The sequence below is a fragment of the Miscanthus floridulus genome, chromosome 8, assembly GCF_019320115.1.
Source record: "Miscanthus floridulus cultivar M001 chromosome 8, ASM1932011v1, whole genome shotgun sequence".
Classification (NCBI taxonomy): Eukaryota; Viridiplantae; Streptophyta; class Magnoliopsida; order Poales; family Poaceae; genus Miscanthus; species Miscanthus floridulus.
The window spans coordinates 55,108,737-55,123,950 of record NC_089587.1 but is presented as its reverse complement, the minus strand read 5'-3'; the positions used below and the strand labels follow the sequence as shown (position 1 = coordinate 55,123,950).

General features: G+C 45.6%; 1 protein-coding gene across 1 annotated transcript; it reads left to right on the top strand.

Annotated features, from left to right (window-relative positions):
* The first annotated feature begins 9,756 nt into the window (after positions 1–9,756).
* On the top strand, positions 9,757–14,919 carry LOC136476417 (ABC transporter G family member 14-like). The gene is made up of 3 exons (XM_066474238.1): positions 9,757–10,214; positions 10,317–11,220; positions 13,336–14,919. Exons 1-3 carry the CDS (start codon positions 9,954–9,956, stop codon positions 14,397–14,399), a joined length of 2,229 nt encoding a protein of 742 aa, XP_066330335.1. The 5' UTR covers positions 9,757–9,953; the 3' UTR covers positions 14,400–14,919.
* Positions 14,920–15,214: the final 295 nt, after the last annotated feature.

The window sequence follows — 15,214 nt, the reverse complement described above, 5'->3', positions numbered from 1 at the left end:
TTTTATGGTTTACTAGTTATTTTTTTAATAAATTCATTTTGGATGTTGAACTAGATCTAGATATATGCATGAAGATATATCAAGGGTTAAAAAATTTGTTGGCAGCTATTTCCTGAGAATTTGTTGTTTTTAATTTGAAAATTCTTAATGTTTTGTTAGTTGAATTGATAGCTTGATTAGGGACTAATGGTACATAGGTAGTTAGAAAGGGGGTAGGGTTTACTATTTATTTGGACATTGATGGTTCAAGGTTAGTGGAACAATTTAATTTAGACTTGAAATTTAGTAGAGATGGTGTCGGTGTTTTGTACCGCCGACTAGTAAATTTGTATTCACGCGTTTTGTTCAGATGGCTTAGCACTCGTGACTCAAGATTTATACTAGTTTGGGCAAGAGCCCTACATCCAGTTGGATGGTGTCCATCGCATTCCTAAGCCCAAGCGCTCAAGTCTATAGTAGGGGTTACAAACGGATGAGAGCACTGGCGGACCCAGGGTCTGGCGATGACCCTAGGCTGCCGCCCGGGCTCATGGCGCTAATTCTCCTATATAAAATCATTGTTTTGCCTATATAGTTAAGAGATTAAGCATAATCTCATACTTCGCCATTAGACTCGCCCGAGCTTATATAAAGTTCTGGGTCCGCTACTGGGTAAGAGTGTTGAGAGTAGTGAAGAGGTGTCTAAGCCTATTAGTCGAAGGAGACTTAGGTAGCCTAGAGTGCTAGGTGTCAAAGAAGAATAAAGGGAACCCCTGCTACCCCTTATATAGCTGAGTGGCAAGGTTACAAGAGAGAGGAAGAAAGATAGAGGGTGTCCTATATATATCAGGAGGTGGTCTTTAGGAGGCCCCTTGGGCATGCATCGTGGCGTCTGATCCTTGCCACTGTCGCCATTTTGCTATTGTCATGGAGAGCGTCAATCATGTGGGAAGCTATGTGGACAATTGTGCCCACGCTGGAGTTGGTAGAATAGGGCCTTTATAGTAGCTGGCGAGACCCTTCTTGTCTTCCTATTCTACATAAGACCTTCATAGGTCCTAGAATCCCACGCCATGTGCAGTCGTGCCCCTGTACATCCATAGTACAAAGAGCGTGAGTGCATGCATCGCGAGGACCGTGCTATCATTTTGGCTTGCACCAGAAGAAATCATACTCCATCCCACACCCGTATGGGCGGGCCCCTCATAGGACCCCTACATACGTGTACCTAGAACCAATCGAACCCCTCTACCCACGCACCCCCAGACGCCAAGGTCGATCAGAGGTCGGGATGTCGCTTGGTCCATAACTTGGCCGATCATCATCAGCTCGAGCTGCCACGTGTTCACTTAGGGATCTTCCCGACTAGGCAGTGGGCCTTGACACCCCCGAGTTTGGGGCCACGAGCGTTCGTCCTACTTGGATGTAGTCCCTGAGCTGGACCATCTAACCGAGTGCCACCCGATGGGGGGCTTAGTGGTGCCTACAGCTGCGCTTCTCGGTTGGTGAGGGTACCAAAGTACATGTGCTCATCGGGTTGAACATACATTATCCTATTGTTTACCCACAATTTCATGACATTAATTGATGATATGCTAGTTCTTCCTTCGAAGGGAACTAAGTTTTCGATGTAGACATACATTTAGATATTCATTAGCGAACATACATTGCAACTGAACTTTCAACTTGTTGAATGGTTACCTAGATGACTTTGCGGTTTACAGATTTATTTGCAATCATGTCACATGTTTTTATTTGTTTAGGAATCAAACTCCATATTGTGCCTAGACGTTTGCTGCACATTTAAGTAGATTCATCTTTAAACCATACTAACACAATGTTTCAAAAGCAAGACGCAAATGCCCAGATGAGAGTTCAAACCAGCCGATTTAACAACTATGTCATCAATATAGACCTTCAAGATGATGACACTAAGCAAGTTGGGAAATACTGGCCGATTGACAACACATAATAAAATAAATACATCTACTACTTCTACTTTATCTAAAAACTTTACTACTATTTTAAATCTACCATTTCTCTCTACCTTAGTTTGTGTTTATCATTCTTCGTTGTCAATAGCAACGGATTGTGATGTCCTAATAAGGACCTAGGGCAGCTCATAACCGCCGCTCGCCCTAACAGGTCCATCCCAGACAAGCGGGGTTTTGAATAATTTTGATAAACCTTGCCACCATGTCTTATGTATCACGCTCAACGTCTAAGTATATAGAGCTCGTCGCTAGGGTACATGGTTGAATCAGTGAAGCTCGTGATCCATCCATTTAAACAAGTGTTAATTTAACATTTACACTGCAATAAACAATTCAACAAAGATATTTCTGTGGATAATTTTTCTTCCAGAAATCACGCATGCCGAACTAAGCTCACAAATGTACTAGTCAAAATCAGCAGGCTGTAACGAGTGTCTCTATTTTGGAAGAGGCAGAGTGATCGCATTATATATGCAAACCAGCAAATAACAAACTCAATATATGAGAAAGCAGGGTGATGAGTATGCATGCGAGGCCCAGGCTGTGCCCTGAGTGCGTGCCACTCAAGCTGGCATGCGCCGCAGTTTGATGCACGCATGTCTCTGAGCTGAGCATGAGTGTGCAGGATGTACTAGTACTACTACTACAGCGATCGGAGTAGCTAATCGATCGTGCAACAGCTAGTTAAAAGGATAATCTGATGATTGAGGCCCCTAATGGTGGTGGCTGGCTTGTCCACACAGTGGCGTTTTATTTGGGCCAATGGAGGCAAGTGCAGATCACAAGAACAAGATCTGGTGGGCATCGTAGATCGATCACCGTGTCGTGCCCACTCCCCTGCAACACGCCCTTTTATTCTACCATACCGTACCACATGGCTTGTTAGTTATCCGGGTTCTATTAGTAGTAGCCTTTGTGTTTGTGGATGTTGGTTAGTCCCGCAATGGAAGTTAGGGGGAGTCGTACAGGCAAGCGAGGACGAAAACACGAGTGGACCTTATGTATACTAAAAAAATTGTGGATGGCAGGTGAATACTCACAAACCTCATTGGGGCACTGTCATCCATCTATTTATCATAGCTGCACGAGCAAAAGATCCTGATAACAACTTAGATACTCCCCTTCATTTCAAATAATAGGTCGTTCTGCTCTTCTAAGTTTATTGTTTTTGTTGTGCATCATGACATAGCGTATATTTAGGTACATAACGAAAGCTATATACTTAGAAAAAGTGAAAATAACTTATAATTTGAAAATGAGGGAGTAGATCTTAGAGCGATATGCTTTGTAGCAGTTGAGTTACCATGCACTCCTGGTCAATGCCAATAAGCCAGGGAAATGGAACTGTTGATTGTGTGAGAGAAATTAAAGGAAGGGACAGAGAGGGGTGCAGGCAGCATCTCTCAAGGGTGATCAATCATCCACTGTCTGCCTCTTTCCCTCTTCTTCTTTCTTTCTCTCTATCTCCTCATTGCAAAAGGCAAAGGGTGCACGAATTATTATAGATAGATACACATATATGTGCATATAAGAAAATGAGTAGTGAAATGATGCCCCTCTTTCTCTGGTCCTAGCTAAGCAATTCTTCAACCTTCTTATAATTAATGTACATGAGAATCCAGTTGACTCATGCTATATACCGGGCCTCTCCCCTTCACCACTCACAAACAATTAACAGCCTCCCCTTTTACCCTCTTTACCTCCCTTTTGCTAGGTTTTCTTTGTCTCATTGTTGGATGCTAGCTACTGCTCCTCTTGCACAAAGGAGGGATGACTGGCTCTGAGAGAGCACATGGAGTTGATGAGTTGAATTCTCTTCATTCCCTGGCCTTTCCCTCAAAACACAGGCACCCCACAACCCAAAAGGTCCTTCACAACAAGGTTTTCATTATCGTAAATAAAAATTTAACAGAGGTCATGGATAAATAGGATATATCGAAAATATCGGACCAGATTCAAAAAAATTCAAATTGTTTTGAAAAAATTCGGAGAATATGGTTTGAAATTATTCCTAAGCTATTAAACATCACTTGTTCAAAGATAAAAACAAGAATAAAACATTATAAGTGCGGGATTGTGGCGGGGCTGAATTTGGACCGTCTGTGTGATAGAACAGAAATATCGGAGATTTCGGTGGATTCTGGCCGATAAAAAAAAACCCTGCTTCACAATAGGGGCTGCCTTTTGTTGTTTGTGAATTCAGATGCCCTATATGTACACATATAATATCTTATCACCTAACAATGTTCTGCTGCATATATGTGTTGTTCTGCGATGCTTGCACATATGTGTGTGTGCTTGTGGTGGGCAGCATGTGCCTTTCTTCATGCATGCATACTTCTTGGCATATATGCATATAGCTAGTTAGGGCGCCTATACAACAACCCCACACCAAAGGACACATATATAGTTGCTGCTACTAGCTAATTATATTCCATCAAGGGCATTCATGGAGTGTCAACAAAGAAAAGATGCCCAGCTAACACGGGGGGCCAAGCTTAGTAGACACACATTAGAATACATTTAGCACACAAGCAAACATGAGTATCCATCCATCCAGCTATCTGTCTCTAGGTCCTAGCTTTCGGTCCAACGCTAGCTCCTTTTAATTGTTCCTACACAAACCCAAGAGAAAGTCTATATTCTCACGGAATTATTGTCCCCCCATGTTCTTCGAGAACCTAAACATCCAAAAAGAATCGCGCTAAAGCTCAGTCAATATATGCCAAGCGTAACACATACACATTTCTCTTCTGTATTAGTGAGATCGAACTAATTGTTGTCATGTTCTTCTATTCCCAGATGCAATTCATGTGCTGGTCTTCGAAGAATGGAATTAATCAGATCCTTAGGTTTCAGCATTAGCAGCTAGCCAACTGCTATATATGTGCACTCACACTAGCTTTCCATTAACGCCGATCAGTTCATACGCATTGCATGGGATTCTCCAAATGTCATCAGGATTGGATGGCGTGACCAATGGATGTAGGGATCACGCGGTCCATAAAGGGCATGCAATTATAACCAAACCTGGATCGAGTGCGTGGGGATCAATATCGATCGGTACCGATCTTGCTCTGTTGGTCCACATAGATCATGGACATGACATATATTCTTGTGCTCCTCCGGATGGATTGATGATCATGAGGAATTAACACAAGTGCAAGCTTAGCTAGCAGATCGACACTGATGCATCGCCATCAGGCCATGTTCATCATGTATATCCATCATTCCGCACTCTTATTCTGTCAGGAAATGTAAACCAATGGTCCCCAAGTTGCATGTTTGATATGTGAAAAGGACTCATGAGCAATTGCTCAGTGGACGAGTGGAGCACACTACTAGCCAACTGAGTTGAGAGCTATTATATGAAAATTCCTGGGCATATATCTGAGGCAACAAATGTTAGTTGATGCTGGAACAACATCACATGATATAAGAGATAGAGTATGGATGCAAAAAATCAAGTACTTTCAATTGCCTCTTGCTAGATTCTGAATGTAGTAGTTGAGTCTGCCCCCTACTCATGAGTCATGACACTATACGGTATGCACTTTTCTAAAAATCATATACGGTATGCATGCCCAACCAATAAACTGGCTCAAAGCACAAACCATCTCCAGACAAGCAAGATCCTCCAATGGAGGCTAGATTACAACTGCTACATTACAATTAGAGCAATGACACATCTGAATTTCAGCTCATTAGTCTACAATATCTCAGGCTCAGCACATGGTACCCAACTCCATCAGACCGAGTTTCAGGAGGTCTCCTGCTTAATTTGTACTCACTTATTATAAATAGAAATTAACCACTGCACAGATCTCCAGACAACGATGACCGATAATCCCTGGCAGCAAGGTGTGAGTCTATCACCTGCTTGCTTTCAGATCGATATAGTTTTCGCTTAAGTAAAGCGAGCAGTCGGAGACATAAAAATTAACGCCATCTTTATGTTTAGTCACTGCTAAACTTTGTGAGCCCACATCATGATCATTGTGGCCAAAGCAGGCATAGAGGAAAGCATGTAATAATGAATGGCAGCTGCTGGGGAAAAACTGAACAAGTACCACCATACTTTTTCCATGTCATGCAAAGGTAACCCCAGCTGATTTGGTTTGTACTACACTGCACCTTTGAGCTAGGTGGCTGATTTCAGTCCTAAGATGCATCATTGCCTGCACATGGTTATGCAAAGCTAGCTAGCCCATGCAACAAAACAGTTGATCTACCACATATCTCAGCTTGGCAGCCTTTACAAAATCTGTTGCTGCTAGTGCTAGCCGTGGCTAGTGTAGGCAATCAAGAAAAAAAGAAGAAGTAGAAAGGCCACAAAGGAAAAAAGGAGAAAGAAAGATAGAAATAAGAAGGAGATGGAGAGAAGAGGCTAGTGGCGGTAGCATAAATTCAGATGACAATTTGACGTGAGTAGAGCACAGATTCACCAGCTCCCTCTGGACAATAACCGATGGCATTTGGCGCCTATAGCCTTGGAACAAGAAGACAGGGAACTGCACACTCACTCTCTCTCTCTCTCTCGTGTCTAAGTGCCGTCGTTTCTTATCAGTAATTACCTTGCAGTTAGCTGCAACAGGTCGCACTCACATCTAGTAGTCCCAGTGAGTAATGAATCAGTAATTTTGATTTGATCTGCATGGTTTGCAGCTTGCTTTCTGCTGCAAGTAAAGGTGCTGGGATCGACACTTGTCCCCGCAAGTAGCCAAAGTTTTGGGCTTTATTGTTAATGTGACATCACTGCCCAAAGGAAGATCTTGCTTCAAGATCTCTCTATCTCAACTCATTCTGAACAGTAGTAGTATGCTTTTTTTTCTAGCTAGAAATCAATCACATAAACGATGTATGCTATCCTGAGGATTTGTTTTTTTATTTGGGTTTAATTTAATGTAATTAGGTGACAGCATTAATTTTGTCTTTGTGGTCTAGCTAGAATATATAGTGGACTTGTTGTGTTTTCTTGTATTGATCATAAAAAAATGAAATGAACAAGAAAAATAAAAGAAAGGTGGCAGTTGGTGCGCTAGATTAGATTGCATACAGGGAAGACGATCGATGTGGTGTTATTAAAATGCTCAAGAACAAATACAAAAGGAAAAAGGGGAAAAGATTGATCACGGTATGTGTACTTATATATATATTATTCTTCCAGAATTATTTTGGGTCATCAGAGCGCACCCAAACAGCAGCTATAGCCAGATATCACAATCATCCTCCCTCGAGTTCATATACATTCACATGGTCGTCTTTGATTACTTTGTTGTCCATCATCAAAGCTTCTAGAGGATTGTCTCCAACAACTGAATTTCACAACAATAATTTTGTAAACAAACTTACAACAGATTAAACAGTTCAACTACCATAGATTCGGAAACATTCATTCTTTCCAATTTGTGGGACTAACTATGTATAGTTTGCTCACTTCACAGAAACATGTACTTTGTGACTTATGTCTCTTTCTGGCTACTTGCTATTTCTTTTATCAGGCATGCAAGTTCCAACCAAACCTAAATAATAAAATTTATCAGAAATAATAATCCGCACATATCTGCGGCCATCTCAACAAGCAACATAGACACTTATAAAAAAACAAGCAACATATACACTAATTTGAGTGTCTGCAATTGAGGTATATGCACCCTACTATGGTTTGGTGGCTCAGCTTTAGCCAACAATCATGAGTATGGTGGTTATTAGTAGTACACAAGGTAGGTACAGTAAATAGATAATATGTAGGCCCCGTTTGGCAGTAATGTTCTTTTTCAATAAATTATTTTTTAGTGCAAAAGTTAAAATAAGTTGTATTTAAGTTGTTCTTTGTCCACAAAAAAAGTTCAGAATTTTTTAAATCATATTTTTAGTTATATGATTTTTTCTATAAAAACATTTATTTGAGAATCAGAATCTAGCCTAACAGCCAAATTATTTTATAAAGTGATTCCAATTCATCACCCGAAATGTTTCTAAAGAGAATTCAGATCCGAAACATTTCTACAAGAATCTAGATCTCTACCAAACGCACCCGTAATATTAGACACCTACTAGTGCGTTGTATTTTTCCACATAAGAAAACTAGACATATACCTGTGGAGTATCTGAGATGGCATCCAATAAAATTCATGTCTACCTATATGCGCGCATCAAAATGTTATGTACTATGTTCTATAATCTGTACAAGCTAAGGGTGTGCTTAGGTCACCTATATATCATCTAGGAGCTGCAACCAGTGTATATACCTGTAGGCACTATGTATATTCAAGAATTAAATGAGAAAAATACATATCTCAAGCATATAGAGGTAGTTGGCAATGGCTAGATGTAAAGCATTTGGAGAAATGGTCTGGAAGAGATGCATCACAAATAAAATGAGAAGGGTGGGAACACTAGCTAAAGACTAGGAGCTCAGTCCTAACATTTTGAGTGTTTTGATCTCCTTATGTCATCCTCCACAATCACACCACTAATCCACTAAATTTTACTCATTAATGGGTCACAACGTAACGCCGCAAAGGCTAACGCCTAACGCATGCCAACACATAATTGATGTTTCATCCTCATTTCGTGCAAAAGGGTTAAGCTCTCACGCCAGAAGACAAGTGTTGATAATCACTTATGTCCTTGTTCTAGTTTTGCCAGCACCATCTTTGAATCTACCCCTCCATACTCTTTCTACCTTGAATTCCTGGTCCAATCATTTTTACAAATAGAGAGGCATAGATTGTGCTTTTCTTTTCACCGGCAATCGATCGTCCAATAACATAGAGATTTACTAGCATGGGAATTGTGTTGTTAAATCCTGAATGACTACAGTACTATTATTACTTTGTAGTACAATTTTAATTTTGCAAGATCAAAGTGTGATTTACAAAAACCAACAAATGTAGTATTGTGCAGCTCTAAATTCTGATTAACCTCATCAATGCAACAGTGAATTAGAAAGAAAATAGCATGGGGACCGAACAGCAATGTTTCTTCCAAGCAAGAAACTATTTTCATGTGTTAATTTTCTATATAACTATGCCCATTATTGTTCCTTCTTTTTTCCCCCCAAAGAGTTTCACAATTGGATTCCTCCAAAGCCCGAAAACGGCATTGAGAGCTGCAGGTAAATTTCCGGTTGTAAACGAGGTGCCCAATTCAATGAAACATGAATGAGCAGTGAGCACCACCATATAGACCAGTTATATATTTCCCATTATCAGAGAGAGAGAGAGAGAAAGAGAAAGAGAGATGTTATCTACTGAATATACGCCACCCACCCATCATCCACCTCCGAGAGACAAAAACCTACAATAACAACCACCAAACCAGTAAACCCCTAGGCCTCTTTTCCAATATAACTACCATCTGTAACTGGATACACACACACACACACACACATATATATATATATATATATATATATATATATGTGTGTGTGTGTGTGTGTGTGTGTGTGTGTGTGTGTGTGTGTATACACACACAGCTAGTGGTGAAGTGATATGATGCTATCAAAATTCCCACATCACCACACAAATTAGTTTGTTAATATAACTGCAATTCGGTACTGATGATCACTAGCATGCAAGTACTACTACTTCCCCTTGTAACTAACTGGGATGCCATATACCCTGGCCAATAAAAAAGTGACACAAGCAAGTGTTGCTCCCCTGGCCCACCCTGTAGGCCGGGCCCCCCTCTCCTCTCTGCCCTTGCCAATGCCCCCTCCTCCTAATGATAAATACCTTGCCATGAGGCAGCCCACTCCAGAACTACACTTGCAGGACAAGCCTAAACCAAGCAGCACTCATCAACCAAGTAGCTAGAAGACAGAGAGTGTGTAGCACTCACAGAAGCAAACCAACCAAAATTGTCATGCTCACACACCTAGACCAGGTGCTGTGAGTGATTGTGTGAAGTGATAACACAGGGAAGACGAGTAAGAGAGAGACAGAGACAGAAGAAAAGATACACAGATAGATCGCCATGCCGCCTCAGCTGGAGCACCATGAGCAGCAGACAGCCGGAGGTGGTGGCTACCGAGCAGCTGCAGCTCCTCCTCCTCCCAACAGCATGCCCACCTTTAGCAGCAGCAGTAGTAGCAGCAGCGGCACTCCCTCTCCTACTTATGTTTCTGCCACCACCACCAACCCCTCTGGCGCCGTCGTCCACCCCACCACCTCCAGCCCGCCGTCGTCGGCCGCCTCCGCCCGCCCTGCCGCCAACTCCTTCCCTCTCGTCCTAAAGGTACGTAGTTGAGAATGTCATGTGTTGAGATCGAGTGCATGGTGTCATGTTGATGAGACGTGTGCATGCATGTCATGCGTACGTGTTGGTGTCTTTGTGCAGTTCGAGGAGGTGGTGTACAAGGTGAAGCTCGGGAAGCCGACGGCCGGATGGTGCGACAAGCTGTCGGCGGCCGCGACAAGCATGGCGGTCGGCTGCGGCGGGGACGGTACGAGTAAGAACAAGAAGGCCACTGCGTCGGCGGCAGGGTCGTCGTCGTCGCGGGCGCGGGAGAAGACCATCATCAGCGGTATGTCCGGGGTGGTGCGGCCGGGGGAGATGCTAGCGATGATGGGCCCATCCGGGAGCGGCAAGACGACGCTGCTGACGGCGCTAGGCCGTCGTCACGGCGGGCGTGCGGTGCTGTCGGGAAAGATCACCTACAACGGGCAGCCCTTCTCAGGCGCCGTGAAGCGCCGCACCGGGTTTGTGACGCAGCACGACGTGCTGTACCCGCACCTGACGGTGTCGGAGACGCTGTGGTACACGGCGGCGCTGCGGCTGCCCCGGTCGCTGAGCGCCGGCGAGAAGCGCGCGCAGGCGGAGGCCGTGGCGCGCGAGCTCGGGCTGGCCAAGGTGGCCGGGAGCATGGTGGGCGGCGTCCGCGGCGTGCGCGGGCTGTCCGGCGGCGAGCGCAAGCGCGTCAGCATCGGGCTGGAGATGCTGGTGGACCCGAGCCTGCTGCTCCTGGACGAGCCCACCTCCGGGCTCGACTCCACCACGGCGGCACGGATCGTCGGGACGCTCCGCCGGATGGCGGCCCAGGGCGGGCGCACCGTGGTGGTCACCATCCACCAGCCGTCGTCCAGGCTGTACCACATGTTCGACAAGGTGCTGCTGCTGTCCGCCGACGGCTGCCCCATCTACTACGGCCGCGCCGCCGACGCGCTCGATTACTTCGCCTCCGTCGGCTTCGCGTCGCCGCTCTCCCTCAACCCCGCCGACCTCATGCTCGACCTCGCCAACGGTACGCCCGCCATGTCATGCACCACTGGACTCGCGCATAAAATTCCTCTCTCTCTCTCTCTCTCTCTCTCTCTCTCTCTCTCTCTCTCTCTCTCTCTATATATATATATATATATATATATATATATATATATATATATATATATATATATACCTTTTTTCACGATGCCTTCCAATTAGGGATGAAAACGATACGGATATTTTCCGACCGTATTCGAAACCGAATCCGTTTAGAGGAGTTGAGATCTGTCCGTATCCGAGTCCGGATATCCAACATCCGATACCGTATCCGTATCCGAATACTCAAATCGCATATTTATGATGTCGATATCCAATCGTATCCTATCCGACATAGTTGACACTATCCGTATTCGAATCTGAATCCGGACAGAAATATGAAAACAAATGTAATATCGGTGATATCCGTCCGTATCCGATCCGTTTTCATCCCCTACTTCCAATTCATAGGGCACATTGCCATGTGCCATTCCAATCCTTGCGCTGACGTCATCCGTTCTCCTTGATAGCTCTAGGTAGCTAGAAGACGAGGTGACGCCCTGTTCGTTTGGCTTATAAGCTGTACTTTTTCAGCCAACGAACGATATTTTTCTCTCACAGTAAATCAGTCAACAATGCTTTCAGCCATGGCTTATCAGCCAATCGAACAAGGCAAAAGTCGGCACTAATAGTAGGCCATGGAAAAACTTTCCATTGGACAACCCCTCCGGTATGGCAAAGGACGCCCATCACTTAGACACTTACCATCACCTCCTTGGTGACTTAGAGGGTGTTTGGTTCCATGGACTAAATTTTAGTCCATGTCACATCGGACGTTCGGATGCTATTTAGGAGAACTAAATATGAGTTAATTATAAAACTAATTACATAGATGGAGACTAATTTACGAGACGAATTCATTAAGCCTAACTAATCCGTCATTAGCATATATTTACTGTAGCACAACATTGTCAAATCATAGACTAATTAGGCTTAAAAAATTCGTCTCGCAAATTAGCCACAATCTGTGCAATTAGTTATTTTTTTCGTCTATATTTAATACTTCATACATGTGTCCAAACATCCGATGGGACAGGGACTAAAATTTACCTGTAGTCAAACACCCCCTTACCCTAATAAGAGGCTGACACTATGCAGAGCACGCATGCCATTGCTGCTCTGCTCACACCTACATTTTTTATTCAAAAAAAAAGTGAAAAGGGAGGAAACAATCCATATTGGCAACTATAGGAAACAATTATAGTATTTTAAAATAAAATGGGCCGTCAAGATCCTCGACGACCCACATAGTGAATTTTTCAGTTGAGGGTGTTTAATAAAAAAAAAAGCAGGGGAATCGGATCCGTTGGGCAGTAGTTGTTCAGTTAACCACCCTGATGGAGAAAAAGATATAGGATCGAACAAAATAAAGAGCACCGGAATACCACGGGCTCTGAAAAAACATAATAAAGAAGCAAAAAGAAATGAGCACATCATATACATGAAGGGGAAGGGGCCGGAGTGTGAGCGGCACAAACTGATGTGCCGAGATTGCCTTCTTGATACGGTGCGCGCATGCAGCCCATTGGGGGTCCCCTGAGGAGAGCGATGTTTACCTTTGATCTGCGTCATGATTTGATGAGCATACATCACCATCTTCGTCGTCTTCATGGCATATGCGCACTAGTAATAACTAGTAGATAATTACATGAATTTCAAGAATTAATCTCACAAAAAAATCGAAATTCATCCTCTGTTGTTCATACTGTATGTATATGAGAAGGTATATAAATGTTTCGATTCTCTTATATATAGAAGGAAAAGCGTGATGAGGGGAGCAGAAATGGGCAACGGCAATGATGGAATTAGGGGGGGGGGGGGGGGGGGGGGGGGGGGGAGGGAGACACACATGGACAGGGACACACTGCTCCGCCCACTGCCAATCATGGATCCATCCACCCCTCCCATCATTCGTTCCCTCTCCTCCCATTCCAATCTTGATTTCCTTTTCGCATACGGAAATGGCCCAATCCCGATGAACAATGGCGGACACTTGTCGACCTCCTCGGGGCTCGGGCTGCTCCCTCCAACACTGTGCTCACGTGCGCTGTGCATGCAGGTATCGCGCCGCAGACGACGAGCGGCGACGGCGCCGACGGGATGGCGGCGCTGACCGGCGGCAGCGAGAGCGAGCACAAGGAGGTGCGCGCCAGGCTGGCAGCGGCGTACGAGCGCCACATTGCGCCGGCGGTGAAGCTGGACATCTGCGCCCGGGAGACAACGGCGTTGCCGGCGGGCAGCGCCGGCGGGCACGCGTCGTCAGCGCGGCGGCGCGCGTCGTCGAAGTCGTCCTCGGAGACGTGGACGACGGGGTGGTGGACGCAGTTCCTGGTGCTGGTCCAGCGCGGGCTCAAGGAGCGCCGGCACGAGTCGTTCAACAAGCTGCGCGTGTTCCAGGTGCTGAGCGTGGCGACGCTGGCGGGGCTGCTGTGGTGGCGCACCCCGGCGTCGCACCTGCAGGACCGGACAGCGCTCGTCTTCTTCTTCTCCGTCTTCTGGGGCTTCTTCCCGCTCTACAACGCCGTGTTCACGTTCCCGCTGGAGCGGCCCATGCTGGTGAAGGAGCGGTCGTCGGGGATGTACCGCCTCTCCTCCTACCTCGCCTCGCGCGCCGCCACGGACCTGCCCATGGAGCTGGGCCTGCCCACGGCGTTCGTGCTCATCCTCTACTGGATGGGCGGGCTGGACCCGCGCCCGGGACCGTTCCTCCTCTCCCTCGCCGTCGTGCTCTACAGCGTGCTGGTGGCGCAGAGCCTCGGGCTCGCCATCGGCGCCGTGCTCATGGACGTCAAGCAGGGGACAACGCTCGCCTCCGTCATCACCATGGTCTTCCTCATCGCCGGCGGGTACTACGTGCAGCACATCCCGCCGTTCGTCGCGTGGCTCAGGTGGCTCAACTACAGCTTCTACTGCTACCGACTCCTGCTCGGGATCCAGTTCCCCAACGGCGGCGGGTACTACGACTGCGACGGACACGGCAAGCTCTGCCGCGTCGCCGAGTTCCCGGCCATCAAGGCCGTCGGGCTCAACAACCACTGGGTCGACGTCTGCGTCATGGCGCTGCTGCTCGTCGGATACCGCGCCGTCGCGTACATTGCGCTCGACCGCCTCAAGCCCAGGTGACCGCCATGGCTGTGGCCAAGAGCTGCCCCCCATACATGAACATGACATGCATCCGACCATGGAGCAGTAGAGTCTGATTATCAGTCAGCTCTAAGACCAAGAGGCATTACTTAACTGGAAGAAGAGTTACTGATTAGTGTACGTGGATGATGACGTGGCACGAAATAATCACTAGATTGATCTGTAACGAGAGGAGAAGAGAAGGAAGCATTTAGTTAGTGCTATACTGCTATGTATAATATAATACAACGAGGAGAATGAATACGATACAAACCTGCAGCTAGACTAGATGCAGCTTCTCTACTCTGAACAAACCAGACTGTTACTTCTAATTCAGTAATCTGCTGTGCCATTTCACATAACCATCGCGAAGAGAATGATATTTTCCTTCATCAGATATTCGGTGTGTTTTCCTTCAGCTCCCAACTTCACACAACCATCGTCAGCTTGTGCTATTCATATCAAGTATGTATGCAGTATGTATTCCGAAAGAACAATTCGTGTCCAACTGAACTGAAGCCTGACGAGCTCCGCGTGACACAGACTCTAGTACCCATCACCACCATGCCTTGGAGCTTTCCAACAGTGTTAGGACAGGGCATCAATGGCATGAAGGGACAGTGTAACAGAAACAGATTTTGTTTTGCAAAGGAGAATATCTATCTATCTATGCTTTTGTTCATGTTCTGTAACAGAAACAGATGCTGCTGCTGCTGCAGTGCTGCACTTCTCAACTCCCAGTAAAACCATGGCATCTCCTTCTTGACATGGCTATACAGATTTTGGGTCGAGCTTCAGAACAGAAGCTTCGAGCT

Excerpts from the sequence above, each read along its gene's own strand:
- LOC136476417 (XM_066474238.1), top strand. The coding sequence starts at position 9,954 with ATGCCGCCTCAGCTGGAGCACCATGAGCAGCAGACAGCCGGAGGTGGT. Across the intron at positions 10,215-10,316 it reads CCTTCCCTCTCGTCCTAAAG|TTCGAGGAGGTGGTGTACAA; the intron begins GTACGTAGTTGA and ends GTCTTTGTGCAG. Across the intron at positions 11,221-13,335 it reads CATGCTCGACCTCGCCAACG|GTATCGCGCCGCAGACGACG; the intron begins GTACGCCCGCCA and ends CTGTGCATGCAG.